General features: G+C 34.9%; 1 protein-coding gene across 1 annotated transcript in view; it reads left to right on the top strand.

Annotated features, from left to right (window-relative positions):
- LOC139118932 (protein ECT2-like) overlaps nucleotides 1-4913 on the top strand; it is a 31705-nt gene extending 26792 nt beyond the window's left edge. The window contains exon 20 of the mRNA XM_070682498.1: nucleotides 2733-4913. Coding sequence (XP_070538599.1) covers nucleotides 2733-2831 — 99 coding nt within the window. The 3' untranslated portion in view covers nucleotides 2832-4913. The remainder of the gene's footprint in view (nucleotides 1-2732) is intronic.
- The last annotated feature ends 8068 nt before the right edge of the window (nucleotides 4914-12981 follow it).

A 12981-nucleotide genomic window follows, 5' to 3' on the forward strand; every position in this document is an offset into this window, starting at 1 on the left:
TTGGGAGATAGCAGTAAAACTGTGTACAGGTAGATTTGGATGGATTGAAATCATAGAATAGCATTCAAGCTTTTACTAGAAATTACTGGTAGTGCAGTTAAAATGGTGTTTTCAACAATCTCTGCCTGACAAGCATAAAAATCTGTCTTATGTAATTTCTGTCACTAACCCCTTCTAACAAATGTCTGCTTGAGTGTCTTTTTTTCTTTTCTGTCTGTCTCTACAGTTTCACTCGCCCCTCTCTGCACTCTGTAAAAAGAAATCCAAGTATTACAGTGGAAACAAGAAGACGGGCACGCCTGAACTAAAAAGTGCCATCCACCGTGCTACATACCTTTACCTAACTAACCTTAACAAGTAATTTCTAATCCAAACCCCGGTGGAACTCTTACGTACAATGTGGGTTCTGACTCCCATAGGCTAGTGTGATCCACCTGTTAATGCTGAACTCGCTATGTACGATTGCCGATATTCACATCCACACATATACACATCCACACCTGTTCCCATGCACAATTCAGTTCTTTCACAGTGCCAGCGGTCTAATGTCTGGTACAGTGATGTGCATCCTCCCCTCTTATTTTCAAAAAACTTGCCTAACTCCACTGATTCCATTGAATTTCTGAATTCTAGGATTCATCAAGGACTGTACATGCCTTGCATCATTATTGCCTAACTTTTCTAATGCTTCCCGAAAGATACACCAAGGATTGCATGTACCTTGCATTTTGCATTGCTTTCATTCCACTGAGCATGTCTCAAAGCATCATGAATTCAGCTAAACAACCCACCAGCATGCATTCTTATACAGGGAAAGTTATCTACCAATCCTACAACTGGGGAAAAAGATTGTATTGTGGAAATTTTACCAGTCTTTGAAGTGTGTGATACAAAGGAGGTGTAGTGTCTTGCATTGTATGCAAGCTCACTATTTGTACTTTTTGTCCAAATAACAGCCTCCAAACTTTACTTTCTATGGTTTTTTTGTTTCTTTCTTAACAGTGTTCAAAATGTCCAATACTTACTTTTTGTGTATTTTTACTTGATTTCTCACTTCAGCAATTGACCATTGTATGTCAACTGCCTTCTTTGCTTTCAGTATGCCTATCTTGTGAGTGAGCTTCTTTTATCTCCCAGGAAAAAGACAAAATGAACATCCAAAGGTACAATACGCCCAGCAGCACACATATTTTTTCCCCGTGAAAATAAAATGTGTTTCAGATTGACATAACAAAATGACAAAATAACCCATATTTACAATGTATACTTTTATTTGCATGGTTAAATGTCAGGTGTGGGAAATAATGTTGGTCAAATATAATGAAACATTTATCATGTATTTTTTACGTGTAATAGTTCCTAAAAGTGAACATGTTGTGTTTTGCCAAGAGTAAAATCGTATTTAATTTATCGGATGGGAGAAGGTGTCAATCTTTCAACCCAAACTTCTCTGTGGGCAGTAGGTATAGTTTGTGGGTCAGATCTTTCAGTCTGTAAAAGATTCCATCAGCTGTAACTTTTCATCAAATTTTCAGTGTATTTTTGTTTTGCTGAGAGTACATTTATTTCATAGTAGACCAATGCAAGAAAAGACACTGAGTTACAAATTTACCTTAGCTTCTTACACAGTATATAATACATGCTTCTTGAAGTGAAAAGAAAATTTGTTTTAAGGAGTGCATGTCTTTACAGCAATCAAGATAGCCACCAAGGCTAAGCCTCTCGCACTGTACAGTACATCCGGTGAAACTAGCATTATAGTGAGATAAGTATACACATTGAAAGTACTGAAAGAGAACAACGACTGAAAAAGTTACAGCTGCTGGAAATTGAAATCTTAAAACCAAGTACCCATCTGAGGCATCAAACACAGGCTGGCTGTTACCATGGTGATGCGGCACTTTAACACTCTCCATCAATCATCAACATCATCATCTTCATTATCATAACTTCTTAACTTCCCTCCTTTTCATTATCTCTGCTCCTGTACTCAAACCCACGCCATTCCACATGTAATTCCATGCCATTATGTGTAACTGATAATATCTATACCAACATGCTTGCTGTATTCCTCTTCTTCAAAATCGATGAACTTCAAGATCAGTAACTACCACAAGCATGGTATCCTTGGCTTTTGGTAGAAAGTTGAAACTGCCATTGTAGCTAACAATTAATGCAAACTTCTATTGACTTGCGTTGTAATGCTTCCACTGCTGCTTGCTGTTCACTTCCCCTGCACACTCTCAAGTGCATCAATGACACCAGATAAAGTCTTTTACCTTGTAAGTTTTCAGCATATGAGAAACTATTTGTTGTGCTCTACTGAATCAAAAACTATTTGTTGTGCTCTACTGAATCAGACACTCAATGGTCATATGGGCCACTGTTGTTCTCAATGACTTTCAGCATGACATGTCGATGACAAAATGAATCAGTTTGTTCATACAAAAAAATTACTTTGTAAAACATTTGTGCATTCTGCCTCAAATCATGTTGAGGGCAATGTCCTAGAAACCAAAAAATTCAGCATGAAAAAAATTTTAGAAGTAAAATATAATGAATAGTTTCTCATATGGAAGAAAAATCTTCAAAAGCACCAGAATAAGACAAAATATGAAAATGAAACTTGAAATTTCCAAATTTCCATAAAATGTAATTAGAGTGTGCTTTGACATAATGATGATAAGATAATATTAACATCATCTGTGATTATTTCTCTTTGATTTCCATAGGTCATGTCACCTGTCAATCATCTACCACCATTCACACCAAAGAGAATCAAAAGCATGGCCGTGGCATTAGCACATTCCGCTGCTTCAGCAAGGCGATAGAAAATGTAGAAAATTTCATCCGCCGCTGGATTGCGTGTCTGTCGTCTTGCTCCACAGCCTACAGATATTCACAGCTTGTCAAAAACCTCGCTCATTCCATTCAGTGGTCTGTGTTTGAGAGACTTGACCAGAACATGTATACCTCATGATAGTCTATCGGTGATCTTTCAGAACAGAAATTGCACATCCGCTCAGCCCCATTGGGGTACACTGTCATATGTGCAACTTTTTATTTGATGCATTTCACAATTGTGTACTCACTGTAAATGCCAAATTCTCAAAGTTTTTTTTTTCCCAGAATAAGCTGTGAATTACACAATCAAAAACAAAGCGTTTTAAGTCTCTGATAGATGTGCCATTTAGCTTAATGTACATCAACCAAACCTCATCAAATTTTATATCCAGAATGAGGGACAGATTTATTGTTCTTTCATGAGAGGATAAAATATACTGACAATATTGATTTTTTTTTATTTCTTTTACAAGTAGAATATTACTGTAAAATCATATTTATTTCCATATCACTGCCCTACAAAATATACTACATGGATATACTGCACTAACATGATGAAAAATATAGCTGATTTGTATTTATTTATATTTTCCTGTTTTGCTTGTATTTTCCACCAGTAAATCGTTAGCTGTGTATTCCATGGGGGAATTTTATTTCAAACATGTATGTTTTGTTGATGGATAATGGAAATTGCAGTGAAAGTATATATCGGTAGAAATGAAAAACAATCCACCAGAGACGGTGTTTAGAGAGTAACCTGATTGTACAGTTAGTGACTTTGAAAATTGTGTACTCCATGAGTGTCAACTGATCCCTACTGCCATATTTTCAATGTTCTGTTCATTCTTAGGGAGGTAGTTACTGGTAGTTAACCTGACAATACTAGATCTGTGACTGCCTGGGTATAATACTATCTCCATTTCAATATATAGTGTAAGCTCTTCTTTCACATTCAATAAATATATGACTAGAGTAGCATTTCCCCCACCAAGTATTCCACATTACAATTATTTCAACATTTTTGTCAATTGCAGTTATTATAAGATTTGTCCCATAATATAATGGTCTAAGGGTAGAGATTTGTATCTCAAAACCACTGCCTTATCAGTTATACATTTCAGTGATATATACACACTACCAGTGATTTATAACATTTTGATTGCCAGTTTTATTATAAGTTTTGTCTGCTTGAAAGGAATTAAACTGGAGTCTTTGTTCACTTTTTATGCTTCAAAAATTAAGATTTATGAGAGTAGGATTTGCCAGCAGACCACAAAGCATTTACGGACACACGTAAACACTCATACCAGCTCATATGTACACCCACAGACTCGCGTGCATATATACACAGACAGACAGATAGCAACACATAGAGTATAGGAACACATATAGAAATACGAGGTCTGGAAATACACATACTAGTAGTAGTAATAGACTAGCTGGTGTTTTAGTTTTGTATATTGTGTATCTTGCAACTTACTGTGACAATACATTTGCAGCCTTGTGTTTAATTTGTAATCAACTTTATATGCAACATATCATTTGAGAATTTAATTTCTGCCATCATATCATATCATATCATAACAAAGTAATATGTACTTAATTTTACTCTGCCGTAATTTTTGAGCCATGTTTATATGAACAAGCAAGTTTTCCTACATCTTTCTCTGGACAGCCATGAAAATGTGATAATTGTCCTGCAAAAGTTAGGTGTTTAAAATAAAAAATACACTTTCTGTCATCTCTACTTTCATATTCTCACACACACACTGCCATGTTTTCCACATAAAGATTTCTAAACAAACACTTTAAAAGCTACCAGTGTCATAAATGCTATTATTATGTACTGCCTTGGTTTTCCCTACAAAACTTTTTGAAAGAAACCCTGAATTTGTAAAAGCTGTAATACAAGCCCCATACCAGTGTGATGTTATTACACTTTATTTTTTACACAATCGATGTACTTTCATAATTGATTTGCATTGGTATATAGGTAACACCCTGTAACTATTGTCAAGGGAGAGAAATGTATCGACACTTTCAGGAAATAAATGAATACTACATTAGTATATATTCTGTGGAAATAGAATCATGTCTTGATGTATTGTCATTATTTAAGCAATAACCCCCGCCGGTTTAGGCGCCCGTTTTACCACTGCTATCAGTGCTAAAACAGTATTTTAGCATCGCTGGAATGAGCTCTCGTCCAATCAGAATGGCGTATGGTAGTATGATATAATATAATTTATATAATATCCTGACACATTTGGTTTTGTCTTGTATGGGAGTCTGATCACTCCCTGTTTGGCACACAGTGTCAAAACATGGCCACTTGCTACATTATTATGACTATTTTCTAATTTGAGGTTTCAACAAATAGGTTTCTGGTATTTTATTCAAATAGGTTTATGGTATTTTATTCTGTGAGGAGACCAAGTACATGCGATAGAATCACTTCACTTGATTATCACTTTAATTCTGACTGACACCTGACAATGAACACATACAGAAAGTGTAAAGTAGGTACAGGATAAAGAGAAGAATAGGGTGAACAATGACTGATACACAAATTTCAAATATTTTTTTTCTGACTGGTACCTTCAACATTGACAAAACCAATGGAAATCAGCAATTGAAAATGGGTGCCACTGACAGTGATGAAGTCTTATTTACTCAAACAGCACTACCATATGTACCGGATTTTTTCCTGTTTATACTCCTGAAAAGGTTACATGAACTGTTATGGCGCCATTATATCAACATTTTTACAGAAAACTGCATGCCTTCTTGGAGTTCAAAGTTCAATAATACCAGTGTTAAATTTGTGGTTCTGGAGCAAAGTAAACACATTTTCAAGGTTTGTGAAATTACCGTCCGTGGGTGGAGGGACGGTGGTGAAATTTATCTCTGCAAACACTGCTTCTCAAAACACTGATACTGTCAGAGTATAGGAACTTTTATTATTTCTATTCAAAAGTGTAAATATGTGAGTTTGTGTTGACCGACTAATTGCCAACCATTTTCAAGAAAGTTATGCACAATAAATAGAGGTGAATAAAACCCTTACAGAGAGATTGCTCAATATTAAATTTGTCTTGATATTGGTCTGGACAGAACAATTAATATTGGTTTGGGTAGAACACTTAATATTGGTCTGGGTAGAACAGTTAATATTGGTCTGGGTAGAACATTTAATATTGGTCTGGGTAGAACATTTAATATTGGTCTGGGTAGAACGTTTAATATTGGTCTGGGTAGAACATTTAATATTGGTCTGGGTAGAACATTTGATATTGGTCTGGGTAGAACAGTTAATATTGGTCTGGGTAGAACATTTAATATTGGTCTGGGTAGAACATTTAATATTGGTCTGGGTAGAACATTTAATATTGGTCTGGGTAGAACATTTAATATTGGTCTGGGTAGAACATTTAATATTGGTCTGGGTAGAACATTTAATATTGGTCTGGGTAGAACATTTAATATTGGTCTGGGTAGAACATTTAATATTGGTCTGGGTAGAACATTTAATATTCCAGCCAATACATGGCAGTATCATGAATGCAAGACCAGCAGCTATACATACAGACTCGGCTGTATGAACATTGTTGCTCTTCCATCATTGTAGAAGTCCTATAGATTATGACATACAGAATAGATTAGCTCATGCTAGACAGAAAAGCAGATGTCAAGAATGGCTGGTTTTTACTATGTATAATGATTGAATAGGGATATAATATTTCTTTTTATTCTCATTTCCTTGCTTCACAGACCACGAAACATATCACACACAAACAGACAAAAATCAATCAAGCGTCATACTGAAGCTGAAATACCGAGACAATTAGATGAGATCATCATTGTAAATATTAGAACAGGACAAAAATCTACGTGCTGGGCTAAGAAAAAGGAAGAGTTTATACTCGACTTTACAATAATGGTGCAGGATTTGACAGTATTGGCTGTTTTCATTGGGCTGAAAGAAGCAAAACATCAAATGTTAAAGAAAACCTCAGACTGATCTATTGTAATTATGGAGCAATGTTTAAATGGTTCATTTCCATGTAATGTTTATATAGGAAACATACTTGTTTCTTTTGACTTGATGTTAATGATAAAACCAACCTCAAGCGACCCTGATTCTAAGACCTTGCATACTACAGCTGCAATTAGTGTTACCCTGGGCAACATCAAACACACAGAGATATTAACCAATCAGAGGGATGAGATGGCGGTTACCTAGGTGACGTCTGTAATAACCTTAAAAATTTATTTCATGAAGTAAATTAATGTCACCTTGGATGTTCTACTGCAACATATGAAATGTATAAATGCTGAAAACACAACAAAATTCACACAGGCAATGACTGTTTCATTGTGAATTATGTTTATCAATTTATTCTTTGTGTATTTAAACTGGATATGAAATTTACAACAGCAAAATATACAAAACTACAATATCAATGCATTTTTAACAAATATGTACAAACTTGAACTTTATTTCAAAATAAAACACCAAAGAGGAAGCCTTTCACCATATGTGTAATGAACATTTTTGGCACAAAAAACACTGCCACAGTAAGTTACAAACATGAAGAACCTATGATTTCTTTGCAGACAATTGGCAACGTGAAGACACTTTCTCAAGTTACACAATAAAATCTACCAACCAAGTATTCATTGCTTAAGCAATTGACAGAGTAATTGCAACATTGCCTATGGCTCAAACACAGACAGATTGTTTTGATTTCAATAAGGGTACCATGATGGCAATGTTACCTCAACATTCAGAAGTAATGTTCCTGTATCTGGTCCATAACATCAACTGCATTGGGGCATTCCCAAAAAAATAGCAGCTGCATTGGGACATTCCTCCAAGAATACTTGGGCAACTGCACTACTTTCTGACAGAAGGGACGTTACTGTACAGGCATTGCCCATGTTCTGTAATGTGGCAAAACAGTGATTTTCTGCTGAAATATCTCATCAATTTCAGCCTTAATTCACCATGTAACAAGAACAATGACCATGATATGATGTACTGACAAGTTGAATACCTGGTATTTTCACATGCTTTTAAGGTAATCAAAAAGGACACAATTGTTGTTGTTCAATGGCAAAACTAACGTAACATTCAAAACTTACAGGCGTCCCATACCAAAAAGTGAAAAAAAAATAGTACCTTTTAGTTCAGAAATTTTCATACAGCAAGCAGGAAAAAATCAACAAACACAAGTATATAAATGAACAATATGCTATTTCTTGCACTTGTTATTGTAACATTTTGATGTGTTACAGGAATTAAACTCTTGCACATGCTATGTGTATGCATGACAGTATGTCTTTATGGCCATGGACGGATGGATTGATTCATGCATTTGTCTATGCATCCATTGTTACATGTAGTACAATTTATTTACGAACCTTGGGTATGGAAATATTAATGAAATATTACATGTTGATGAAATATGTATTGAAATATTACATGTTTCCAAAAACAATATATGTGGGATAACAATACAGAAAGTACATTTTGTCAAACTGTACCAACCCTCATTATTTTATTTATTGTTTCATGAAAACACTGCTTTAAAATAAATCTCATTGAATAAATCAAATAGTACTGGTGATTATTTAAAGACATAGTGCACCTAAGTAGGAAACATTTTCGATAAAACTTTTGTTGTCCAACTCTCTTGATGTTGTACAGTATGTGATGTTAGTATGCTTTTTCTGACACTCAGTAGAAGGTTTACATAGGCATTAAATAAATGTACGGTTATCACATTCTGAATTTTCCATAAACAGTCAATTGTTGGCTCTCTACTGGCAAAGATTTTCACACTGAATTCATTTGTGTTTCTCTATACCACAGTCCCTCCACCCACAGTCCCTCCACTATATACAAACATGTCAAATAGTTCAGTTTTGTCAGGTGGAATATACCGGTATACCAGTAAGCTTGTCTCTTTCATTGCACCTATTACCTTCACATGATCTGAAAACAATATAGCAACCCAGTTATATCTTTTCGCACAAGTTTAAAGTGAACTGTGACTAAGGAAAAAAGATAAATTCACGAAAAAGTACATCTTTTCAGTTGATGACACAGTCCCCACTTGTTAATGGGTACTTTGATTACAGGTCCTCAGAAAGGATAGAGTCCTCTTCATTAGGTCTGTGATAAAAATACTTTTGAATAAATTTGCTTGATACATGTCTGAGTTGTAGTTCAGGACATGAAAAAATCGTAATAAAATGGCCACACGGTGGCCATATTGGATCGTATCACAAAACAAATAATGTGCATATGTATGACATAGGTCAATCTCCTTGTACCAACTTTGAATAAATTCGCTTGATACATGTCTGAGTTATGGTTCTGGACATGAAAAAATGTAATAAAATGGCCACACGGCGGCCATATTGGATCGTATCACAAAACAAATCAATGTGCATGTGCATGACATAGGTCAATGTCCTTGTACCAAGTTTGAATAAAATCGGTTGAGTTATGCCTGAGTTATGGCTCTGCACAGAGAAACAAGCGACCTAGCGGCCGATATAGCTCCGCTGTGTTTATGTAGAGAATAACTATTTTTGACACATGTTGATGAAGAAGGTGGAAATCTTTGATAACTCAATGCAGTGGCCAGAAAAAAGTGGCTAAAATAGCTGCAAAAATACACAATAGAACATTTCATTGTACTTTGAATATATCACATTGGATCATCCCCAAGAACATGTCAACCAAGCTATCCGATGAGTAGTTTTTTGGAGAATAAAATTTTCTGACCAAAAATGGCAACAATTGCCCAAAAAATAAAAATTGCAGATTTCATCATAATTTCAAAAGATCAAATTTAGTTAATCTATAGAAACCTGTATACCAAATTTGAAAGCTGTTGACCAGTACTTTTTGAGAAACACATTTTTTAACCAAAAATGGAAAAAATTGACCCAAAATTACAAAATTGCAGATTTCATCATAATTTCAATAAATATCATTTAGTTCATCTATAGAAACCTCTATACCAAATTTCAAAGCTATCAGATGAGTAGTTTTTGGAAATACACATTTTTTGACCAAAATTGGCAAAAATTGCCCCAAAAATACAAAATTACAGATTTCATCAGAAATTCAATAAATATTACTAAGCTCATCTGTAGAAACCTGTATACCAAATTTCAAAGCCATCAGACCAGTACTTTTTGAGAAACACATTTTTTGACCAAAAATGGCAAAAATTGCCCCAAATTACAAAATTGCAGATTTCATCATAATTTTCAATAAATATTATTTAGTTCATCTATAGAAACCTCTATACCAAATTTCAAAGCTATCAGATGAGTAGTTTTGGAAATACACATTTTTTGACCAAAATTGGCAAAAATTGCCCCAAAAATACAAAATTACAGATTTCATCAGAAATTCAATATATATTACTTAGCTCATCTGTAGAAACCTGTATACCAAATTTCAAAGCTATCAGACCAGTACTTTTTGAGAAAGACATTTTTTGACCAAAAATGGCAAAAATTGCCCCAAAATTACAAAATTGCAGATTTCATCATAATTTCAATAAATACCATTAAGGTGATCTGTAGGAACCTGTATACCAAATTACAAAGCTATCAGATGAGTAGTTTTGGAAATACACATTTTTTGACCAAAAGTGGCAAAAAATGCCCCAAAAATACAAAATTGCAGATTTCATCATAATTTCAATAAATATCATTTAGTTCATCTGTAGGAACCTGTATACCAAGTTTCAAAGCTATCAGATGAGTACTTTTGGAAATACACATTTTTTGACCAAAAATGGAAAAAATTGCCCCAAAAATACAAAATTACAGATTTCATCAGAAATTTAATATATATTACTTAGTTCATCTATAGAAACCTGTATACCAAATTTCAAAACTATCAGACCAGTTCTTTTTGAGAAATACATTTTTTGACCAAAAATCACAAAAATTGCCTTAAAAATGCAAATTTGCATATTTCTGCACAATTTGAACAAATCTGAATTAGATCATCCCTAGGGACATATGTACCAAATATCAAAGCTATCTGACTGGTAGTTTTGAAGAAGATTTTTAAAGGTTTTTTTTACCAAAAATGAAAAAATTGCCTTAAAATACAAATATGCAAATTTCACCACAATTTAAACAAATCTGTCTGAAGTCACCCTAAGTAAACTGCATATCAAATTTCAAAGCAATCAGACAAGCGGTTTCAGAGAAGAAGATTTTTTTACCAAAAACACCAAAAAATGCCCCAAAAATACAATATGCAAATTTCACTACGATTTGAACAAACTTAAGTGAGGTCACCCCAAGTGAGCTGAATATAAAATTTCAAAGCATTTGGACTTGCGGTTTCAGAGGAGAAGGCAATTGTTGACGGACGACGACGGACGACGACGACGGACGACGACGGAAAATCAACCTATTTGATAAGCTCCGCGTCGCTGACAGCGGAGCTAAAAATTGTAACAAAATGGCCGCACAGCGGCCATATTGGATCGTATCACAAAACAAATTGATGTGTATAGCTATGACATTGGTCAATGTCCTTGTACCAACTTTGAATAAAATCTGTTGAAACATGCCTGAGTAATGGCTCTGTACATGAAAAAATTGTAACAAAATGGCCGCACGGCGGCCATATTGGATCGTATCACCAAAAAATTGACGTGCATATCTATGACATTGATCAATGTCCTTGTACCAACTTCGAATAAAATCAGTTGAAACATGCCTGAGTTATGGCTCTGTACATGAAAAATCGCAATAAAATGGCCGCCTGGCAGCCATATTGGATCGTATCACAAAACAAATCGACGTGCATCTGTATGACATATGAAGTAATCCTTGTACCAAGTTTGAATGAAATAGCTCCAGGCATCTCTGAGATATCTGCGTGAACGGACGCACGGACGCACGGACGCACGCACACACGCACGGACATGACCAAACCTATAAGTCCCCCCGGACCGTGTCCGTGGGGACTAAAAAGTATATCTTTTCATTTGTAAAGGTAAAGTTGACCAATGACAATGTAGATTCATGATGTACAGACCAGCAAAGTACTGAATGTTAGAGTAAAATGAGCAGTGCTCACTGTTCAGCCATGATAATGGACGACATGTATCAGTAGAAATTTGGAATGTGCCATAATCAATGGTTCTAGAAAGTGTTGACTTGTAAATTAACTTTGCATGCTCATTCAAACTGTCTTACATTCTTCAAGAAACACTTGTTTAAATGATGTCAAAACTCAGAGTGGGTTATTGTTTTTACTTGGAAATTTGCACTGGTAAAACCTAACAACAACTATGGAAGCAAGACAAATTTTATGCAAGTTATCCCAATGCTAAATTTGGACAATATTTTAACAACTTGAAAGACATACTTGACATAAATGTTCACTCAACGTGTAAATAACCTATGTTAATATTTCAGTATAACAGAAAGCATAAGACCCTATGACATTGTTGTTATTAGCTAACTGTACTTGTACTCTTCACTGTCACAATGATCATGACTTTAATGTATATGATATCAACATTTGTAACACCAAACAGAATAATTGGTGTAGATTTCCTATGCCAGACCAAGAAGGTAAGGATGATGATCATTTCCCATACACCTTATCACTTCTTTGAGTTCAGAGAGCTGTTCAAAGTCTTTGCAATGTACATGTTAGGTTTTGTGAAATCTACACTCACTTTACTAAGTTTACAACTTGTGGAACTGGCGAGTAAGACGAGAGCGGATGGGCAACTCTATACAGTCTCACCCTTTCACAGATAAATTTTGGTGAAACCCTGTTTTCCCTTTGGTATACACATGGGGAAAAGGTGGCAAAACATTTGGTTTTTGGCAACTTGCTTGGCATTGAGTTATTTTCACTAGAAAGCTGGTGTTACATCTGTATTCCAATATGAATACAAAACAAACCAATCAGGAATGAGACACTAATTCCTGATTGGTTGAACTCAGAATGTGGTATTGAATCCTGATTACTTTCAAGAAAAGATACAACTGTCTGTGGCATTCATCTCTGATTGGCTGACTACAGGATGCCAAATGATAATTATTCCAGATCTGCCGAACAAATATCTTCTACTT

Source organism: Ptychodera flava, chromosome 19, assembly GCF_041260155.1.
Source record: "Ptychodera flava strain L36383 chromosome 19, AS_Pfla_20210202, whole genome shotgun sequence".
Lineage (NCBI taxonomy): Eukaryota > Metazoa > Hemichordata > Enteropneusta > Ptychoderidae > Ptychodera > Ptychodera flava.